This window comes from Eurosta solidaginis, chromosome 5 (genome assembly GCF_040869045.1).
Source record: "Eurosta solidaginis isolate ZX-2024a chromosome 5, ASM4086904v1, whole genome shotgun sequence".
In the NCBI taxonomy this organism is placed as follows: Eukaryota; Metazoa; Arthropoda; class Insecta; order Diptera; family Tephritidae; genus Eurosta; species Eurosta solidaginis.
In genome coordinates, this window is record NC_090323.1 from 133,361,284 (window position 1) to 133,382,913 (window position 21,630).

A 21,630-nucleotide genomic window follows, 5' to 3' on the forward strand; every position below is an offset into this window, starting at 1 on the left:
AACGAATGAAAGAAAATTTGTTCTTGGCTATCTGCCAGTCACCACAATAACCCCCGGCTAGTTATTCGACTAACCATACCGAAGAGGGATTCGGACCTGACGTCCTGATGATGAATATTTTACAGCCACTGCGTCTTTTGCGTTGTAATTGTCTTCGCTTCGTGGAGCCGGAGTTGTGGACGTCGCGGGCTCAATCTGTGGACCTTGTACTGTGATCGATAGAGATTTTTGCTTCTCTCTGTCGGATTCGTATTACAAAGTATTTTTCGTTTTTCGATATAACCTCGTATGGTCCTTCGTAGTTTGGCTCCAATGGTTCGCGAACTCGATCCATTCGTACGAAAACATATTTACAATCTTTTAGCGCTGGCTGTACATAAGCTGAGACTTCTCCGTGTCGAACTGGTTTTGTTGTTGGCAAATCCCTCATTGCTTTTCTTAAAACTTCGATGAATTCTGCTTCTGTAAGTTGATTTTTTCTCTCGTGTAGGAACTCCCCTGGTATTCGTAACTGTGTACCATAAAACATTTCTGCGGGGCTCGCGCCGATGACTGTCTTCACGGAAGTACGCATTCCAAGAAGGATGAGAGGTAAAGCAAAGCTCCAGTTCCTGGTAGGGCAACACTTAATTGACGATTTAAGTGTGCGGTGGCAGCGTTCAATAAGCCCGTTCGACTGGCGGTGATATGGTGTAGTACGAAAATGTTGTACGCCCAGGATTCTCGTTAATGATTTGAATACCTCTGGTTCGAACTGACGACCTAAGTCGGTGGAAATCTTCTGTGGTATGCATACTCTGATATCCAACCACTAATCAGCGCATTAGCTACGCTCTCTGCTGTTATGTCAACTAGAGGTACGGCCACAGGCCACCTCGAAAATCTGTCTATACACGTAAGACAGTAGCGGAAACCGTTGGAAGTTGGTAGTGGTCCAATGATGTCAATATTAATGTGCTGAAATCTATCATCCACGTTCGCGTAACTTCCTAGTGGTGACTTTGTGTGTCGTTGTATCTTCGCTCTCAGACACGGAATACATCCGCGAACAATTTTAGCAACTTGGACGGCCATTCGAGGCCAAATGTATCGCTCCGCTACTAACCTCTGCGTTGTTTTTCCCGGGGTGAGACAAATTGTGTAGCTTATGAACCACCTTTACCCGAAAGCTGTTCGGTACGTAAGGTCGCACTCTTCCGTTGGAGACGTCGCAGAAAAGTTTTTCTTGTAAGCCTGGAAGTGAGACTTTTTTTAATGAAGTTGAACTATTCTCACCTGAACTAAGAAGGTCTTGGAGCTGTTGGTCGTTCGCTTGCGCTACCGCCATAGCATCAAAATCGATGGCGTCGCTCTGTATTGTGCTAATTCTGGAGAGCATATCGACTATGTTATTGTCACGTCCAGGTAAGTGACGAATATCTGTAGTGAATTGACTAATTATGTCAAGTTGACGTGCTCTTCGTGGGAGTGCCATTTCGCTGCTTTGACAAAACGCGAAAATGAGAGGTTTATGGTCGGTAAACAACGTGAATTCCCTTCCTTCGAGAGCGTATTTGAAATGGAGTGCACCTTGGTACGCAGCGATGAGCTCTCTATCGTACGCACAATATTTTTTCTGCGCAGTTGTCAGCTTCTTTGAATAGAAACCCAAAGGTTGAACTTGCCCATCCACAATTTGATGCAGCACAGCTCCTACCGCGTCGTCTGAAGCGTCTACTGTCAAGGTTAGTTTGGAATTCGGTGCCATATAGCTAATTAATGTTGCGTTCGCCAAGTCATATTTACACGCGTTGAAGGCTACCTTGGCTTCCGTTGATCAAGCAATAGTAGTATTGTCATTTTTTCGATGAGGCGCTGAAGGATGTCCTGGTTCTTCGTCGCATGTGGAATAAAGGATCGATAAAAATTAATCATACCTAGGAATTTCTTCAACTCCTTGGCTACGGTTGGCAATTAAAAATTGCGTACAGCTTCAACTTTATCATCGGGTGGTCTCATACCCTCTGCATTTATCGTGTGGCCAAGAAACTTAAGCTCTCTCATTCCGAATTTGCATTTGCCGAGTGCAATTGCTAGGTTACTTTGACGAAGGCGTTCGAACACTATTCGCAGGTGCTTTTCGTGCTCCTCTTCAGACTCCGAAGCCACCAAAATATCATCGATGTATGCGAAGGTAAAGTCGAGTCCCTTTAGCACCTGGTGAATATGTCTGTGCAGCGTTTCTAGACCGAATGTCATAAAAACAAATTCAAATAGCCCAAATGGTGTGGCTGTAGCCGTTTTAGGAATATCGCATGATTATATGGGTATTTGATGATAGGCCTTCTGAAGGTCGATTGCCGAAAAAATCTTTTTGTGATGTAAAATGCTCGTAACGTCGTGTAGATATGGAATTGGGTACCTATCAGGCACCGTGATAGCGCTTAGTGCTCGATAGTCCCCACACGGCCTCCATTTCCCGTCTTGCTTTCGAACGAAGTGTAGGGGGCTCGCCCAGTTGCTCTTGAACGGTCGAAAAATACCCTTTTGCAGCAGGTATTCGAACTCCTTTTTCGTTTCACGCAGCTTGTCTGGCGCTAACCTCCTTGGCCTTGCAAAGACCAGGTGCACCTATCGTTGTGATGTGGTGTGTCACATCTAAATTGACAGGTTTCTTGTTTACGTTGATCGTGACGATGTCTTGATCACGCAGTAATTTTGCGTATTTTCCGTGGACGTCATAACCAAAGATCTGTGATACGTTTGCTTGCGTGAAAGTACCTTTCGTTTCTAAAAGCGTATGCCTATCTAGGAGCATACCTCGCTTACTATCTACGAGAAGATCGTAGTGCCTTAAAAAGTCGGAATCTATTATGGGAGAACTGACATCGGCTAGAATGAACGTCCATAAAAAATCACGCCTTAAGCCAAGAGATAGCCGCAGTCGCTTTTCGCCATATGTTTTTATGGGTGGTCCATTTGTGGCGTAGATATTCGTCGAACTTACATTTCCGAATGTCTTGACATTTCGTGCAGGCAACACCGACACATCTGCGCCGGTGTCAACTAAAAATTTGGTTTTTGTATTGGCGTCATGAACAAGTATGCGAGCAATTCGTTGGCTATTTTCAGATCTGCTCGCCTGATCCGAAATTTGTATTAGTGTTTTGGCTTTGATTGTTCATACGTGCAGGGTGTCCGACATTTACGAGCATTTTCTACATGTACTTGATGATACCAGCAGTATTCTTCCTTTGCCCGTTTTGGTGTGTCTGCGCGGCTACCACGTCGTGACGAGATTGAACGTGACCTATTACGATGATTGTCTTTTTGCATTAATTTTTCAAACTTCATTTCGAGGCGCTCGATAATTTTACCTATTTTGGATTCCGATGGATCTCCGGTACTACGCGCACCAACGACTGCCATTTGTTGGAAATCGCCCACTTTCAAAATTTTATCGGCCAGCTTTGCAAGTTCTGGCAGTTTAGCATCTGATGCTTGCAAAATGGATCTTGCCTGCGCCGGCAGCCCCTGTAGCCAAAGTGATTTCAGAAATTCGCTACCAACTTTGCCCTTCGCAAGGCTGCTTAATTCGTTGTAAAGTTGCGTTGGTCGCTTATCTCGTAAGTCTATTTCCGAAAGCAGCTTTTGCGTTTTCTTTTGTTCGCTCTCGCAATAGCGTTCTATAATACGTGTTTTAAGGTTATGATATTTACCAGTCTCAGGTCGACTTAAAATGGCGTCGGAAATTTGCGCTAGAACATTTGACTATAGCGGTAACTACGGTGTTAAATTTAGAAATGTCGGTGGACACTCCAAATACGCTGAATTGCGCGTCGACCTGCGCAAAGCAAATTTCTGGTTGCTCCGGCCAGAATGGTAGAACCTTCACCGAAACTTTATTAATGATCGTTCTATCATTTGGTGGTGTTGCGGCAGCTGCGTCTGCCTGTCCGTTGACCATTTCGTTTGCCTTTTCTCAAACTATTTGCAACGTCGGGGTTACCAATTGTTGGGTATGCTGGTTTATCCAAATGAAAGTATATGTACGTTTGTGTTCTAATCTATATTTAATTACCAATAAATGAAATATTACAAAGTTCGCTTTACACGTGCGATCGGATGTAAGATCAAAAGAAAAAAGGGAAGAGGAAAAATTCGTTGTCAGCGATCTTACATAAGTATCGGATCCTTGCGTTATCGATAACGTTGAAATCGACCAGTGTTGCGGTTTGAACGAATGAAAGAAAATTTGTTCTTGGCTATCTGCCAGTCACCACACACCTGTATTCGGTTCTAAAATTAAAAATATGAATAATTTAATGGACATCAAATTATGATATTAATTGGTTTCCTACCAAAAGTATTCTGTTCTGTACCAAAGTCATAAAATGTGGTGATTGTTGATTGGGCCACGTCATCAAATTCATTAAGCTCGTTAATATCAGATGAGCGGTTTTCAGTATTGTAATTAATGACTATTTGTTTAACTTCCTCAATGGTCTTTGCTAAATCGCTTATTGGAAAATACCACTGAATTTTTACCTCCGGATGTAGTATGGCGGCCAGAATTGCGCCGTTTATTTCAGAAGATAAGGAGAAATATTTCTCAAACCGTACAATCAATCTCTCTCTTAGGGTTATAAGTTGTTGCTTTAAGGAATTTCCTTCACCGCTAATAATAAGGCGATCAAGTTTTGTTTTTATTGTCACCAAAGTTGAAATAAGGCTCCCATAGAAAACTCCTCTTTCTCCCTGAAGAAAGTCTAGAGCATCAGCAAAAGGCTTCATAGCAGCAGCATAATTCTTTAAGTAAATTATATCTTCTGCAGTGAATGAAGGAATATTCAATTCCTCACATATGCTGGATAGCTTTTCCTCCTTTGAAATAATTTTTTGCATTGCGTAGTAACAATTGGATAGTTCAGCAATATACCCAGCTCTTCCTTAATTATTTCTGCGGATTTTGGTCTACCGGATTTCATCCCTTAGATTATTGCGTTTAGAGAGAATCTGTTATTAGCAAGAAAAATAACAAGTTTTAAAACGTGAAAGTAGGTGAATAATGTCAATTAAAGTTTGACCGAACATAATATCTGTAACCTAGGATTGTTGTAATAAATGAAACATACAATGATATTGTACAATGGATAAAGTTCAGATTACCCTATGGATATAGTAAAATCTGAACTTTCGCCACTGAGTCGAAATCAAAGTATTTTTTGTTGAAGATACTCAATTTTTAACAAGCATCATCTTACTTGGATGTTTCTGGAACAAGGTGGTGTCAAGCTTCAAACTTTCTATGAAATCCGTACTCATAATAAGGTTTATGGTGTGACTAGCACATCTTATATGATGCGGTAGTTTCCGAAACCGCTGGGCTCCTATGGCCAACACCTCGAAAGTAATGTCTTCTTCCAAATCGCTCATATCCATCCCAAACTCACGAAAAGCTTTACAAAAATTTGAGCCGTTGTCGGTGACTGTGGCAATGAGCTTATCCTCTATCTCAAAAATCGAATTTATGCTGCACATAAAATCAGCAATTTGTTCGTATGTGTGTGCGCCACTAAATCTTTTACAAGACAGCGCCGCATACTGCCTCTGCTGCTCGTCGTGAAGCCAGTGACACGTATATCCGAAAAAGCTACGCGTTTTGCTCGACCACACGTCTACGGTTGTACAAACACATGGTACCATTTTCAGGGTTCTTATCAAGGTACTCTGCATGTCGTGAAATTTGTTCTCTAGTAACTCTGTTACCGTTTTCCGCGTTGGGACTCTCACTGGCATGTTTTCAAAAAGTTTGTTAAAAACTGATTTTCTACTACTGTTAGTGGTAGCACTGCGTCGATTATCTATATATTAATACGCTAACAAAATTTCCATACAAACAATTGACAGGCGGTTTCGCATAGTTAGCATACGTAAAATCACATAAAAGTGATATGAATCGATTCGTATAGATCAGCCGCAGTGTATAGGCCTATTTTTGTTAACAAATATTACTCTATTTGTTTATAATTAATAGAAAGTTTTTTGTAAATCGAACAATCTCTCCAAATATCGATATTTACTTTCTTGCACAAAAGCGCGCCATCTTTGGACAAATTATGTAAGCGCTCTATCCGAAGATTAGAATTTTCATATTTCAACAATGATCACATTAAAACCCGGAAAAAAGTCTAAGTGGACTTATTGCGTTTTTATATGGAACTGTTTGTTCACTTCACTTAATTTCAAGTAATTTCACCATAATTCTATGTCAATTTCATTTTATTTTACATAATTTTTATATTTTTCTTTAAGGAGCTCCATACCAAAACGTTATAATTACATGTGAAAAGTTTGTAGACAATTTAAGAAAATACAATCAAAAAGTACAAAGTCTTAGAAAAAACTCAAAATTTTACAGAAAAAGTTAAGTAAGCTAGACCAGTCTGCTATATTTCCAACACTTGATGCATAGACTGAGTTCAAAAAAATACACGTTGGTCGAATTTCGACCACAGGCGATACTAGTAAAATTTAATATGTTATTTATAAATTGGTCTGTTTTACTTTGCGGCTTATCCTCCAACTGAGCCTTTTTTGCTGCGCAGTATTTCTTATGTTCGTCTGGGTGCAAGCGTTCCAAATGCTTCAGAAAATTTGATGAAACACCATGTGTTCCTTTGATGTAGATGGCTGTTTTCCTGCACAATAAGCATTGCGCAACAACTTGACCGCCACTTTGTGATGATAATGGGTGTTAATTAAAGTTTGATTAAAATATAGAAAAGGACAGACAAATACACACTAACAGTTGAGTCGAAATCAAAGTATTCCCCGTCGAAGATACTTTGATATTTGTATCCAGCATAATTTTGTTTTTTTGGGAGTCTTACCCGCCGATGCTTCTACAGTTTTGGCTGATTTTTCATCTCCGGTAGACATATTTTTGATTTCGTTGATACTCGTATGCGAATAAAATCAGTCTTCGTTGATTTGTTTATTTATCGACACAACCGGATTGGCTATGATTGAAAAATAATTGATTACTCCAAAAAAAAAGTTCATGCGATAGAAAGTTTTCAAATGAACAAGTGCTTTTCAATTTAATTTCATGTAAAGAAGGGCCCTTATCCGGGAAATAAGGTACCCTTGTAATGGGATGTGCTTTAGCTGGGATATAATTACTAGGATATCCATTTACCATTGATTACAATAGATAACAATATTTTGCAACTGGAAAATTCTGACTTGTGTGCGAAAATGGAACATATAGAGTACAGCTTCGGTATCAGGATTCTTTGGAAATAATGCAAAGTCTATTCAAATATTTGTTTTTCCTTTTTGTACCTTTCATGAGAATGATATGGTATATTAGGTTCGGGCTGGTTCTCGGAAATTCTAAGTCCTTAAAGGAGAAGAAAAAAACAAACAAATAAGCATACCGAAATTATCAGGATGACGAGCTGTTGCTATCCGTCTGTCTGTTTGAACGCAAACTAGTGCCTCAATTTTTGAGATATCTTGAAATTAAGAGATCGAGTATATTTTGGTGCACCATACAACCGATTTTTCAGAAAAATGATTTTCGCCAATTGTTTCTCGTTTAACCAATGTGGCAAACATTGTTGTCTGAAAAAATCGTAAAAAACGCCGGAAAGAAATTACAAGAAAATCGCTCCATAAATTTATTTTGTTTAAAATATGTCGCCCCTGGTTAATTTTCCGGGAAAATAAGAAAGAAACAGACGAAGCTGTGAATCTAAAGCATCCACAATTCTCCTTGAACATATAAACAAATATTCATTAAAATGGGTCCAGTTTTGCAGGAGGAGTTCAGTCACAAACACACGTGCATATGGTATACATATATATTTTAACGAAGGTATGATAGGAATAATGGGGATACCATTCCTTAAAAACTCACAAATTTTTCGTAACGCCTTATTACCAAAAGCGAGGACAACATCGTAGTGTGAGGAGGTGGAAATGCAAATATCCCGACTTAAAATCAATGAGGCACAGAAGAACATATGACCACTAAAGTTTTCAAACAAGGAGGCGAAACGATGCATCATTTCTACGCAAACTTTTAAATATTAAAAAGCATTTGGCATTGAGAAATGTAGTAGCACCTGGTGCCGCTATACCTTAGCTACATTCACTTCAAACATTTCTGAGGTTTTATACGTTTATACGGACGATTTGTCATAGTCTTTTTTAACATTATTTATTACAATATGGCTCAGAAGAGGCAACTATTGATGGATCAAGAATACGAGAAAAAAGTTTTCCGGGACATTATTGGTATTTACGTTATGCCAGCTGAATGTATCAAAGAGAATTAAAAAGTATGCTGCTTAACTATAGCCACCACCATTTGATAGCGGAGGAAGGAAAGGAGATCCCTTACCAGTTACCACTCAAAAGAAAAATCTGATGAAATAATGAAAAGTGTGACCCGAAAAGTCACCCACATCAACCCGCGTAAGTTCCTATACACTTGTAGTTTTTCAATTACTTTCGCAATTCCTTTGAGGAATGGAATTGGAAATTCGAAAGTACTTTTTCAATTCCTTGTAATGTAATTGGAAAATTTTCAATTACATTTGCAATTCCTTTCGAAAGTACTGGGGCAGAAATTACATTTGAGCAAAGTATTTTTTTTTTAATTACAAACAAAAAATTTTTTGTAATTGAGCCTCAAAATACGAAATTACTTTTAGTATTTTTTTTAGGAATTGAAATGTAATCAGTTCCTTTGCTGTAGAGGAAAGGAATTGATTTTTCCAATTACTGAGGATGGAAACAAAAAAAAAATGTAAGGCGCGATAACCTCCGAAGAGATCTAAGGCCGAGCTTCTCTTCCAATTTGCGTCGTGCTCCTCTTGATTTTCCCTACAAATTGGCCGGACGGGACCTACATGTTTTATGCCGACTCCGAACGATGAGTTTTCACTGAGAGCTTTTCCCCGCTTAGAAAATTCTTCTTCTAATTTAAAAACCTTGTTTCTAAAATTTTGATGTTGCTTTTCCCGGGGTGCGAACCCAGGGCATACGGTGTGGTAGGCGGAGCACGCTACCATGATACCACGGTGGCCGCCATTACTGAGGAATGTAATGGGTAATGTAATGGAATTGAATTTACCCAGCTCTGCTTGACCTGACCTAATGTACACACGTTTAAGCACACATAGATACACTTCTTTGTGGTCGTGAAAGTGAAGCTATGGTGAATTGATGAAACATACGCAAGGGTGGAGTATTCTGTCCAAATTCTTTAGCTCGCTCACCGACATCTGCCCATTGAGTCCATATTCAACCAAATTGGGGATGCAACTCGAAATTTGTAATTACGAGAAATTGATACTCACAAGTGATAGCATTAAGGCCGCGGCACAATGAAATTTTTCATATAGATGCGTTTAACACAAGCTTATGCATTCCAGTAACATCGCCACAATCAACAAAGATGTTGCGTTTATAAATATGAAGGAACTTCATACTTGGCAAATGAAGTTTATTGCGCCTTGCCCATTCACATACAAAATCTCGCGAAGCACTGTTATAAACATTCTCCCTATACAACAAATATACTTGATAACATATTTTGTGTAGTATTCGATTGTTATATTGCAGTTTTAATTGCGAAAAATGTTAGAAAAGCTACCAACCAGTGGGAAAAATAATTTCACTTGCAAAGTGTGCCAACACCCTTAGCCAAAGCAAATGTCAAATTCTTCTTCTTATACTTTGCTTGCAAAAAATTTGGGGCCCCTATTATTAGCATTATTAGATCTTCGATCTTGGCTGGCTATCGAATATCGAAAATCGAATTTGAAATGGGTATTATGACACCTCATCTCTGTCGAAATTTTCGTTGTGTATCTAATTTTCAAGCGAATAGAAATTTGTTGTCGACGCTGTATCGAATAGAAAAAGAATTGTTTAAAATGTAAGTTTTTTGTATTTAAGTTCTACTTTTTTACTACCTAGTAGTAATTTAAAACTATTTGAATTAATTTTATATAGCTCCAAGGTCGTGAGTACAAAACAACAGCTTGAAAGATTGGTTTCAATTATAGAACAAAATCCCCATATAGCAAAAGGACCTTGCACATTATAGAATGCAATTTTGCTTGATGCAGCTCAGCCTCCTCGTAATTCAATTTTATCCATCTTTCACAAATAAAAATTTTCAAGACATTCAACACCTCTGATAGTACCACAGACACAGTCGGCTGGGCAAGTCCGAGTGCATTTTCGTTTCCAATGATCAATTGGTAGGATCGTTGAGCCCAAAATCGGAGAACTGTTGCCAATTTTAGAATATTAGGAATAGACTTGGCTCTTGTGTATTGCTGCAGCAGTTCATCTGCCCTGGACAACAAGTCCATGGACGCTTCTTTGGACAGTCTGAAGTTTTTAATAAATCTATAAACAAAACTTATAATTTCGACAATTTAACAACTTATTTAGAAAGCTACACTTATGTGGTGGAATTCATTTCCAAAGGGTTTGAAGCATCCCTCACCCGTCTTCTACTTCTGGCTAGCTCCAGTAAGCTTTCCTCTTCATCTGACGAATCATCAAACCACAATTCCGTCGTATTCATACTTTTATTTTTATACTCAGTTGAGCAGAGCTCACAGCGTATATCAACTTTGATTGGATAACGGTTGGTTGCACAGGTATAAAAGAATCGATATAGATATAGACTTCCATATATCAAAATCATCAGTATCGAAAAAAAATTTGATTGAGCCATGTCCGTCCGTCCGTCCGATAAAACGATAACTTGAGTAAATTTTGAGGTATCTTGATGAAATTTGGTATGTAGGTTTCTGGGTACTCATCTCAGATCGCTATTTAAAATGAACGAAATCGGAACATAACCACGCCCACTTTTTCGATATCGAAAATTTTGAAAAACTGAAAAAGTGCGATAATTCATTACCAAAGACGGATAAAGCGATGAAACTTGGTAGGTGAGTTGAACTTATGACGCAGAATAGAAAATTTGTAAAATTGTGGACAAGCGGCGTGGAACCGCCCACTTTTAAAAGAAGGTAATTTAAAAGTTTTGCAAGCTGTAATTTGGCAGTCGTTGAAGATATTATGATGAAATTTGGCAGGAACGTTACTCCTATGACTATATGTATGCCTAATAAAAATTTGCAAATTATGTCAACATTCAACTCCAGTAATGATATGGTGCAACAAAATACAAAAATAAAAGAAAATTTCAAAATGGGCGGGGCTCCGCCCTTTTTCATTTACTTGGTCTAGGATATTTTTAATGCCATAAGTCGAACAAACATTTACAAATCCTTGTGAAATTTGGTAGGGGCTTAGATTCTAGGACGATAACTGTTTTCTATGAAAAAGGGCGAAATCGGTTGAAGCCACGCCCAGTTTTTATACACAGTCGACCGTCTTGCCTTCCGCTCGGCCGTTAACACGATAACTTGAGCAAAAATCGATATATCTTTACCAAACTCAGTTCACTTATCTGAACTCACTTTGTATTGGTATAAGAAATGGCCGAAATCCGACTATGACCACGCCCACTTTTTCGAAATCGAAAATTACGAAAAATGATAAAAAAGCCATAATTCTATACCAAATACGAAAAAAGGGATGAAACATAATTGGATTGGTTTATTGACGCAAAATATAACCTTCGAAAATAACTTTGTAAAATGGGTGTGACACCTGCCATATTAAGTAGAAGAAAATGAAAAAGTTCTGCAGGGCGAAATCAAGAGCCCTTGGAGTCTTGGCAGGAATACTGTTCGTGGTATAACATATATAAATAAATTAGCGGTACCCGAAAGATGATGTTCTGGGTCACCCTGGTCCACATTTTGGTCGATATCTCGAAAACGCCTTCACATATACAACTATCGACACACCTTTTTAAAACCCTAATTAACACCACGGCCACCGTGGTGTGATGGTAGCGTGCTCCGCCTATCACACCGTATGCCCTGGGTTCAACTCCCGGGCAAAGCAACATCAAAATTTTAGAAATAAGATTTTTCAATTAGAAGAAAATTTTTCTAAGCGGGGTCGCCCCTCGGCAGTGTCTGGCAAGCGCACCGATTGTATTTCTGCCATGAAAAGCTCTCAGTGAAAACTCATCTGACTTGCAGATGCCGTTCGGAGTCGGCATAAAACATGTAGGTCCCGTCCGGCCAATTTGTAGGGAAAAATCAAGAGGAGCACGACGCAAATTGGAAGAGAAGCTCGGCCTTAGATCTCTTCGGAGGTTATCGCGCCTTACATTACATTAATTAATTAACACCTTTCATTTGATACCCATATCGTACAAACAAATTCTAGAGTCACCCCTGGTCCACCTTTATGGCGATATCTCGAATAGGCGTCCACCTATAGAACTAAGGCCCACTCCCTTTTAATATACTCATTATCACCTTTCGTTTGATATCCATAGTGTACAAACGTATTCTAGAGTCGACCCTGGTCCACATTTACAACGATATCTCGAAAAGGCGTCCACCTATAGAACTATGGCCCACTCCCTCAAAAAATACTCTTTAATACCTTCCATTTGATACACATGTCATACAAACACATTCCAGGGTTACCCTAGGTTCATTTTCCTACATGGTCATTTTCCCTTATTTTGTCTCCATAGCTCTCAGCTGAGTATGTAATGTTCGGTTACACCCGAACTTAGCCTTCCTTACTTGTTCATATTTGCATTTAATAAGTAGTTCTGCTTTTGTTTATTTATGTTATTTTATTTGACAGAGTATTGGAAATATGCTATTGTGATCTTTTGAATTTAGCGAAATTCACAATAACGCTTGTGTTCATCGAACCATAATACCGAATGAAAATTCGTTCGATCAGCTCTTTCGACCACAGTCGAAGATCGAATTTGTGTCATAACAAAGTCCCATATGTATAAATTTCCACTCATAAGAGATTGATAAGCATATTTTTAAACGGTTTTATTTAGCTTGACTTGACAGGCCGGCCGGCACGAATTTTGTAATTAAAATTTAAGTAATTTCCCGATAACCTACAAGCTTCAAACTTGGAATATACATACTTCAGAACCCGATGACAGTGCAATAATAAGAAAAAAACTCCGAGAGGTGGCGTTTGCATCGAAGTTTTCAAAAAATCCTATTTGTGGTCCGATTTGGCTCATATTTGGAACACATAATAAATACAGGAATAGAAAGCGACCTATGACAAAATCGCCGCTAGGTGGCGGAAGGATCGAGATAATCAAAATAATTTTTTTTGTGTTCGATTTGGCTCATATATGGAACACATAATACATACATACATGATAGAAAGCGACCTATGAAAAAATCGCCGCCAGGTGGCGCAAGGATCGAGATGTTAAAAAAATGGAATACATATTACATACAGAAATAGAAATCGCTTTATGAAAAAAAAAATTCCGCTAGGTGCGGCAAGGATCAAGATATTAAAAATACTCGTATCTGTGGTCCGATTTGGCTCATATTTGGAACAAATATTACATACAGTCCGGTAGAAGTGACATCAAAATTCTTTCGAGTTCAAGGCCTTAGATTGTAAAAAATTGTCAGGAGAGTCCTTGTAATAATGAGTCACTAAATGAACTAAATAGAATGAGAAATAATAGACAATTAAGACTAAAAACTTGAAAATAAAATAATTAAAAAAAAATGTTTAAGTTAAACGTTCACCTACAGAACTAAGGCCCACTCCCTTTTAATATACTCATTATCACCTTTCGTTTGATATCCATAGTGTACAAACGCATTCTAGAGTCGACCCTGGTCCACATTTACAACGATATCTCGAAAAGGCGTCCACCTATAGAACTATGGCCCACTCCCTCATAAAATACTCTTTAATACCTTCCATTTGATACACATGTCATACAAACACATTCCAGGGTTACCCTAGGTTCATTTTCCTACATGGTCATTTTCCCTTATTTTGTCTCCATAGCTCTCAGCTGAGTATGTAATGTTCGGTTACACCCGAACTTAGCCTTCCTTACTTGTTCATATTTGCATTTAATAAGTAGTTCTGCTTTTGTTTCTTTATGTTATTTTATTTGACAGAGTATTGGAAATATGCTATTGTGAACTTTTGAATTTAGCGAAATTCACAATAACGCTTGTGTTCATCGAACCATAATACCGAATAAAAATTCGTTCGATCAGCTCTTTCGACCACAGTCGAAGATCGAATTTGTGTCATAACAATGTCCCATATGTATAAATTTCCACTCATAAGAGATTGATAAGCATATTTTTAAACGGTTTTATTTAGCTTGACTTGACAGGCCGGCCGGCACGAATTTTGTAATTAAAATTTAAGTAACTTCCCGATAACCTACAAGCTTCAAACTTGGAATATACATACTTCAGAACCCGATGACAGGGCAATAATAAGAAAAAACTCCGAGAGGTGGCGTTTGCATCGGACATTTCAAAAAATCCTATTTGTGGTCCGATTTGGCTCATATTTGGACCACATAATAAATACAGGAATAGAAAGCGACCTATGACAAAATCACCGCTAGGTGGCGGAAGGATCGAGATAATCAAAATAATCTTATTTGTGGTTCGATTTGGCTCATATATGGAACACATAATACATACATACATGAATAGAAAGCGACCTATTAAAAAATCGCCGCCAGGTGGCGCAAGGATCGAGATGTTAAAAAAATGGAATACATATTACATACAGAAATAGAAATCGCTTTATGAAAAAAAAATTCCGGTAGGTCCGGCAAGGATCAAGATATTAAAAATACTCGTATCTGTGGTCCGATTTGGCTCATATTTGGAACAAATATTACATACAGTCCGGTAGAAGTGACATCAAAATTCTTTCGAGTTCAAGGCCTTAGATTGTAACAAATTGTCAGGAAAGAGTCCTTGTACTAATGAGTCACTAAATGAACTAAATAGAATGAGAAATAATAGACAATTAAGACTAAAAACTTGAAAATAAAATAATTAAAAAAAATGTTTAAGTTAAACGATTTCATTGAAAACAATACTTGCATTAAGTAATTATAATAATAAAAGCTAGAAAATAATTAGGTAGTTCCTAGGCACTAGTCATCACACTCCTCATCAATCAAGGGCGTTGATCAGACAATTAAAGAAAAGCGTTGGGCGCGTGAAATTTCTAAAAGTGTGAAGCATAGCATAACCTGATTAAGGTTCAGTTGGTCTTACTTATGTTTATCAATAGAAATTTGACGAGTCCAACGGTTTTTTTTTAATTGTCTGATCAACGCCCTAGATTGATGAGGCGTTTGATGACTAGTACCTAGGACCTACCTTATTATTTTCTAGCTTTTAGTATTGTTACGAATATTAGCAACACTAAGGGGTACTGTCATCTCTAAGCCGATGATAAACAGTGATATCATGCACATCCATAAATCAATCATTATGTATCTATATAAACGAATCAATAATTACATCTACACATATGTACGTATACGCAGCGGAAAAGCAACGCACAAACACATGCGTATATCTTATCTGAGGTGCTCACAAGAGAGGGCAATTATTTGTGCAAGTATTACTCACGCGCATATGAGAAGCTATAAACTTAGTTGTAGCTGATAACTAACTAGCAAGTTCTGGAATGGAAAAGCCTAGAAGTATGCAACGAGAAATCAAAAAGTATAAAAGGCCGCGACAGGAGAGGCGCGAGAGTTTAGTTTCATTTAAGCTATCAATCAGTTTCATTTAAGCAATCTATTAGCTGCGGAGTATAAGTGTTACTGTGAAGTACTTTAATAAAGGCCATTTTGCATTATTAAATAGAGGAGTTATTTATTCAACAGTTTCGTGATTCGAACGTTAGCAGAGGGGCAAATAAGAGGATTTGCAGTAAATTCATTACAATTGGTGTCAGAAGAGGAATTGTTGAATAAATTCCGAAGACTTCGAATACAACTTGGACATGGCAAAGTGGAGTGAACTGAAGATCCAGCAACTGAAGAAGGAGTTGGAGAGCCGTGTATTGAATACAACCGGCATTAAACTCGAACTTCAGGCACGACTCCGAGAGGCAATGTAAGCACAAGGAATTAACGTGGAAGAGTATATCTTTCATCTTGATGCCAACGAGACAACAACCAAAATTGAAGAGAAAAACGAAACATCGCAGACAGTTACGAGCACAGACTTGAACACGATTTTGGCTGCAATATCTGCACAAACATCAACAATGGCATCCCAACTGGAATCGCAGGAGAAACGTATAACATCCAAGATGGAATTCCAAGAGACACGAATAACATCAAAGATTGAAGCACAAGAAACGCGTATTTCAGAAATGTCGACACAGATAGCAACCAAGATGGAAACACAGTTAGAAGAACAGAAGCCACATATGGCTGAGCAGTTGAAAGCACAAGAAACTCGCATATCCTCGCAGCTGGAGGCACAGGAAGCAAGGGTATCATCAAAACTTGAATCGCAGGATGCAAAAATCGCACAATTTTAGGCAGAAGTCGATAATTTAAAAGATCGTATGGAGCAATTACAACTAAATCGCCCAGTTGTTTCAGCAAGCAATCCAAAGGTAAAAACACCATCCTTTGACGGATTTGTTCCTTTCCAGGCTTTTAAGCTACAGTTTCAGAAGACCGCAGCAGTGAACAACTGGAATGCTGAAGATAAAGTTGCAGCTCTATTCGTAGCATTGAAGGGGCCAGCAGCCGAAATCCTACAGACGATTCCCGATGGAGAGCGGAACAACTATGAAGCATTGATGGCCGCTGTCGAGAGACGTTATGGAAACGAGCATAGAAAACAGATATTCCAAATTGAGTTGCAAAACCGTTACCAAAAAGCAAATGAGACATTGCAGTAGTTTGCTTCGGATGTTGAAAGATTGGCTCATCTTGCAAATGCGGACGCACCCGTGGAATACACTGAAAGGGTAAAGATTCAAAGCTTTATAAACGGCATGCGGGACGTCGAAACGAAGCGAGCCACATACGCGAACCCAAAGCAAACATTCGCTGAAACGGTATCCCATACACTGACTCAGGAAACTGCCTCACTTTTGAGTAAGCCAGCGTACAAAGCCCATCGTGTGGAAGTAGAAAGGCCAGATTGGGTGGATACAATTTTGGAATCACTGAAGGGATCACAACAGAAAAACTCTGGAGTTATGAAATGTTTCAAGTGCGGCAACCCAGGCCACATTGCACGTCATTGCAGCACCGGTCCTAATAGTTCCAACAATCTGGGTGGACGTAAACGCAGAGCTGACGGAGATGAGCAAATCTCCAAGTCCACTCAATCGTTAAACTAAAGAGAGTCAGCCACATGGGGCGACAGCTGGCTCCCTCAATTGAACGCTCCATAATCTCTATCTCACAAATTGGAAGAAGCTCAAGCAATCTTACTGTCGGCGGACATGTGGATGGAAAGGAACGTTTACTGACTGTAGATACGGGTGCGTCCCATTTCATGATTCGATCAGATTTAGTCAACAAGAAGATAAGACCATTGCTTGGAGCAAAATTACGTACAGCCACGGGAGAGGACACCCAGGTAATTGGAGAAGTAGCATGTGAAGTAGCAATTGGGAACGTCACGGTACTACACAATTTTATAGTGGCAGAGATTGTTGATGAAATCATAATTGGAGTGGACTTCTTAATCGACCAAGGCATCAAGATCGATATGCAAAGCAAGACGATGCGATATAAGAACATGGATGTGCCACTTAATTTCGGCAACGAGAGAGGCTACAGCAGTAATCGAGTGCTGGTGGAAGAGAGTCAGCAAATACCACCAAAATCCGAAGCAGTCATCTGGGCAAAGGTTGATGGAGATTGTGGGACAAACAAATTGTGCGTTGTTGAAGTAGCAAACAAACCAGCACTGAACATACTTGTAGGAAAAACCCTGGCTATGACAAAATAAGATGGACGTATTCCGGTAAGAGTGCTCAATGAGTTCAAGTCACCACTCAAACTGAGCTATTTTGGGAAGATGCCAAGAGGCTAAAGTAGTTATTAACTGTGAAGAGCTCCAGGAACACGTTTCATCTAGTAATACTGATCTTTCAAATGACATCACGGCATGGACGCAGGGACTAGAGGAAGCCTATCAGAGTAAGGCAAAACAACTGCTCCTAAAGTACGCGAACATATTTGACCAGGATGGTTCCAAACCAGGCCGCACCAACGTTGTGAAACATCAAATTAACACTGGAGACGCAAGGCCGATACGCCAAGCTCCTTGTAGTGTTCCACTGGCGAAACGGGAAGTTATGAGTCAAATCGTACAAGAAATGAGCGACAGCGGCGTCATCGAACCATCAGCTAGTCCATGGAGCTCACCGGTGATACTTGTGAAGAAGAAGGATAGGAAAATGAGGTTATGCGTGGACTATCGCAAGTTGAACGACGTCACGAAAAAGGATAGCTACCCATTGCCGAGAATTGACGACACTCTGGACTCGCTCTCCGGTACGAAATGGTTTTCCACACTGCACTTGAAAAGCGGCTACTGGCAAGTTGAGATGAAGAAGGAAGATAAACAAAAAACAGCCTTCAGTGTCGGTGATGGTCTTTGGCAATTTACAGTGATGCCTTTTGGACTTTGTAATGCACCAGCTACTTTTGAGAGACTCATGGACCAGGTACTGAAAGGACTACATTGGAAAACATGCTTGGTGCACCTGGACGACATCATCGTATTGGGCAAGAACTTTGATGAACACCTTAAGAACTTGGAGGAAGTTTTCCAGAGAATAGCTGGCGCTGGTCTGAAACTAAGTCCCAAAAAGTGTGCGTTGTTTAAAAAGGAAGTAAATTATTTGGTTCAAAAGGTAACGGCAGAGGGCATCTCCACTGCGAACGAAAAGATAGAGGCTGTAAAGGATTGGCCAAGACCACAGAACCTACATGAATTGAGAAGTTTCCTTGGACTGTGCACATATTACCGCCGATTTGTACCAAATTTATCCAGCGTAGCCCATAGCCTCCGTGGGCTTACAAGAAAAAATAAAGCTTTTGAATGGAAGAAGGAGCAAGAAGTGGCTTTCCAAACATTGAAGGAGCGTTTGTGCACTGCCCCAATGTTAGCATATCCGATTCCTGGAGCAACATTTATTCTAGATACAGATGCGAGTGGATATGCTATAGAAGGCGTTTTGTCACAACTGGTCGATGGACAGGAGAAGGTAGTTGCATATTACAGCCGTTCAATTGGAAAACCAGAAAGGAACTACTGCGTTACACGGAGAGAGCTGTTGGCATTGGTAGAGTGCATTAAATATTTTCACAAGTAACTCTACGGCCAGCGATTCCGCGTCAGGACAGATCACGCAGCGTTGAAATGGCTTCTGTAGTTCCGTAATCCAGAAGGACAATTGGCACGGTGGATCGAGCGGCTACAATGCTATGACTTTTCCATTGAGCATCGGAAAGGTAGTACCCGTGGGAATGCCGATGCAATGTCACGAAGACCATGTAGTTTGGAATGTAAGCACTGTTCAAAGGCCGAGGCTAAAGAAGACATTATAGATGTCCGGCTAATGACTATAACGTGTGCGGATGAATGGAGCAAGGAGCAACTAAGGAAGTGTCAGCTAAAAGATACAGATGTGTCACATGTTATGCAAGGGCTCGAACGAAACGAAAGGCCAAATAGAGAGGAGATGTAAGCAGAAGTCATATTGGGCACAGTGAAACAGTTTAGAATTGACATCCGGTTGCTTGCATCGAGTATGGGAGAGTGAGGATGGTCAATGCAAGAAGAAACTGATAGTTGTTCCCAGAAAGAGAATTCCTGACGTGCTCAGCGAGCTGCATAATGGTCCAAGCGGAGGTCATCTTGGAATCACGAAGACGCTCGAGATGATTAAACAAAGATTCTATTGGGTTGGTTGCCCTCAGTCGGTCACTGAGTGGATTGCGAACTGCGAGGTTTGCAGCAGAGCGAAAGGGCCCAAAACCCGAAGTCATGGCCAGATGAAGCAATATAACTCAGGTGCGCCATTTAAAAGGATCGCTATAGATGTCGCAGGTCCATTTCCTACTAGCAACTGCGGAAACAAATATGTACTGGTAGTTATGGATTATTTCAGCAAATGGCCAGAGGTATACCCAATCCCAAATCAAGAAGCGGAAACAGTAGCAGAAGTGTTTATAAACAATTGGGTTGCAAGGTATGGTGTACCAATGGAGTTACATTCTGACCAAGGCAGGAATTTCGAATCAGCTGTATTCCAGGAAATGTGTAAATCATTGGGCATTCGAAAAACACGGACAACTGCATTGCATCCTCAGTCCGAAGGTATGGTGGAACGTTTCAATAGAACATTGGAGGAGCATTTAAGGAAAGTAGGGGACAAATACCATAAGGAGTAGGATACCCGCATACCATTATTCTTGATGGCTTACCGATCAGCAGTGCATGAGACAACGGGCCAAACCCCTGCAAAAGTAATTTTTGGCAATGGCCTTCGACTGCCAGCTGATTTGAAGTTTGGAATAGATGCCGATGCGGAGAGAAATGTCAAGAAGTCCACTGGTGTCTTGGAAGAAGAGCTGAGAGATATACACGATCTTGTAAGACAACGAGCAAAGATTATGAGTGACAAGATGAAAGCCCGATACGATAAAGCAATTAATTCGGAAGGTTTTCAGGAAGAAGGTTTGGTGCTGTTATACAACCCACAATGAAAAAAAGGTTTGTCCCCGAAATTGCAATGTAATTGGGAAGGCCCATACAAAGTTATAAAACGGATCAACGATGTAGTGTACCGCATACAAACCATTGGCAAACCACGAACCAAAATGAAAGTGGTTCATTTGGAAAGGCTGGCAGCGTTTAGATCGAGAGATTTGTCTGATCGGGACGATCAGACTTAGGTGGAGGGCAGTGTTACGAATATTAGCAACACTAAGGGGTACTGTCATCTCTAAGCCGTTGCTAAACAGTGATATCATGCACATCCATAAATCAATCATTATGTATGTATCTAAACGAATCAATAATTATATCTACACATATGTACGTACACACAGCGGAGAAGCAACGTATAAACACATGCTTATATCTTATCTGAGGTGCTCACAAGAGAGGGCAATAATTTGTGCAAGTATTACTCACGCGCATATGAGAAGCTATAAACGTAGTTGTGGCTGGTGATTTTGTAGCTGATAACTAACTAGTAAGTTTTGGAATGGAAAAGCCTAGAAGTATGCAACGAGATATCAAAAAGTATAAAGGCCGCGACAGTAGAGGAGCGATAGTTTGGTTTCATTTAAGCTATTATTCAGTTTTATTTAAGCAATCTATTAGCTGCGGAGTATAAGTGTTACTGTGAAGTACTTTAATAAAGGCCATTTTGCATTATTAAATAGTCGAGTATTTATTCAACAGTTTAGTGATTCGAATTTTTATTTTTTTTTATTTTAGTTATTCGAACGTTAGCAGAGGGGCAAATAAGAGATTTGCAGTAAATTCGTTACAGTGTTATTATTACTTAATTTAAGTATTGTTTTAAATAAAACCGTTTAACTTAAAATTTTCATTTTTTTATTATTTTATTTGTCTAATTAATAAGGGGGTTAGTATAAGGCATAATAGTTAGTTATAAGTTTTATCGCATAAAAGTTGC

At 39.5% G+C, this 21,630-nt stretch overlaps 1 protein-coding gene across 4 annotated transcripts in view; it reads left to right on the plus strand.

Moving 5' to 3' along the window:
- Positions 1–21,630, plus strand: part of tow (target of wingless) — a 79,263-nt gene that overhangs the window by 12,120 nt on the left and 45,513 nt on the right. Inside the window, exon 1 of one of the 4 annotated variants that reach the window (XM_067757201.1) lies at positions 8,108–8,463. The exons of the other annotated variants lie outside the window; for them this stretch is intronic. Within the exon in view, the coding sequence (XP_067613302.1) occupies positions 8,424–8,463 (40 nt within the window). The 5' untranslated portion in view covers positions 8,108–8,423. Of the gene's footprint in view, positions 1–8,107; positions 8,464–21,630 lie in introns of those variants that run through there. 4 annotated transcript variants of the gene reach the window in all.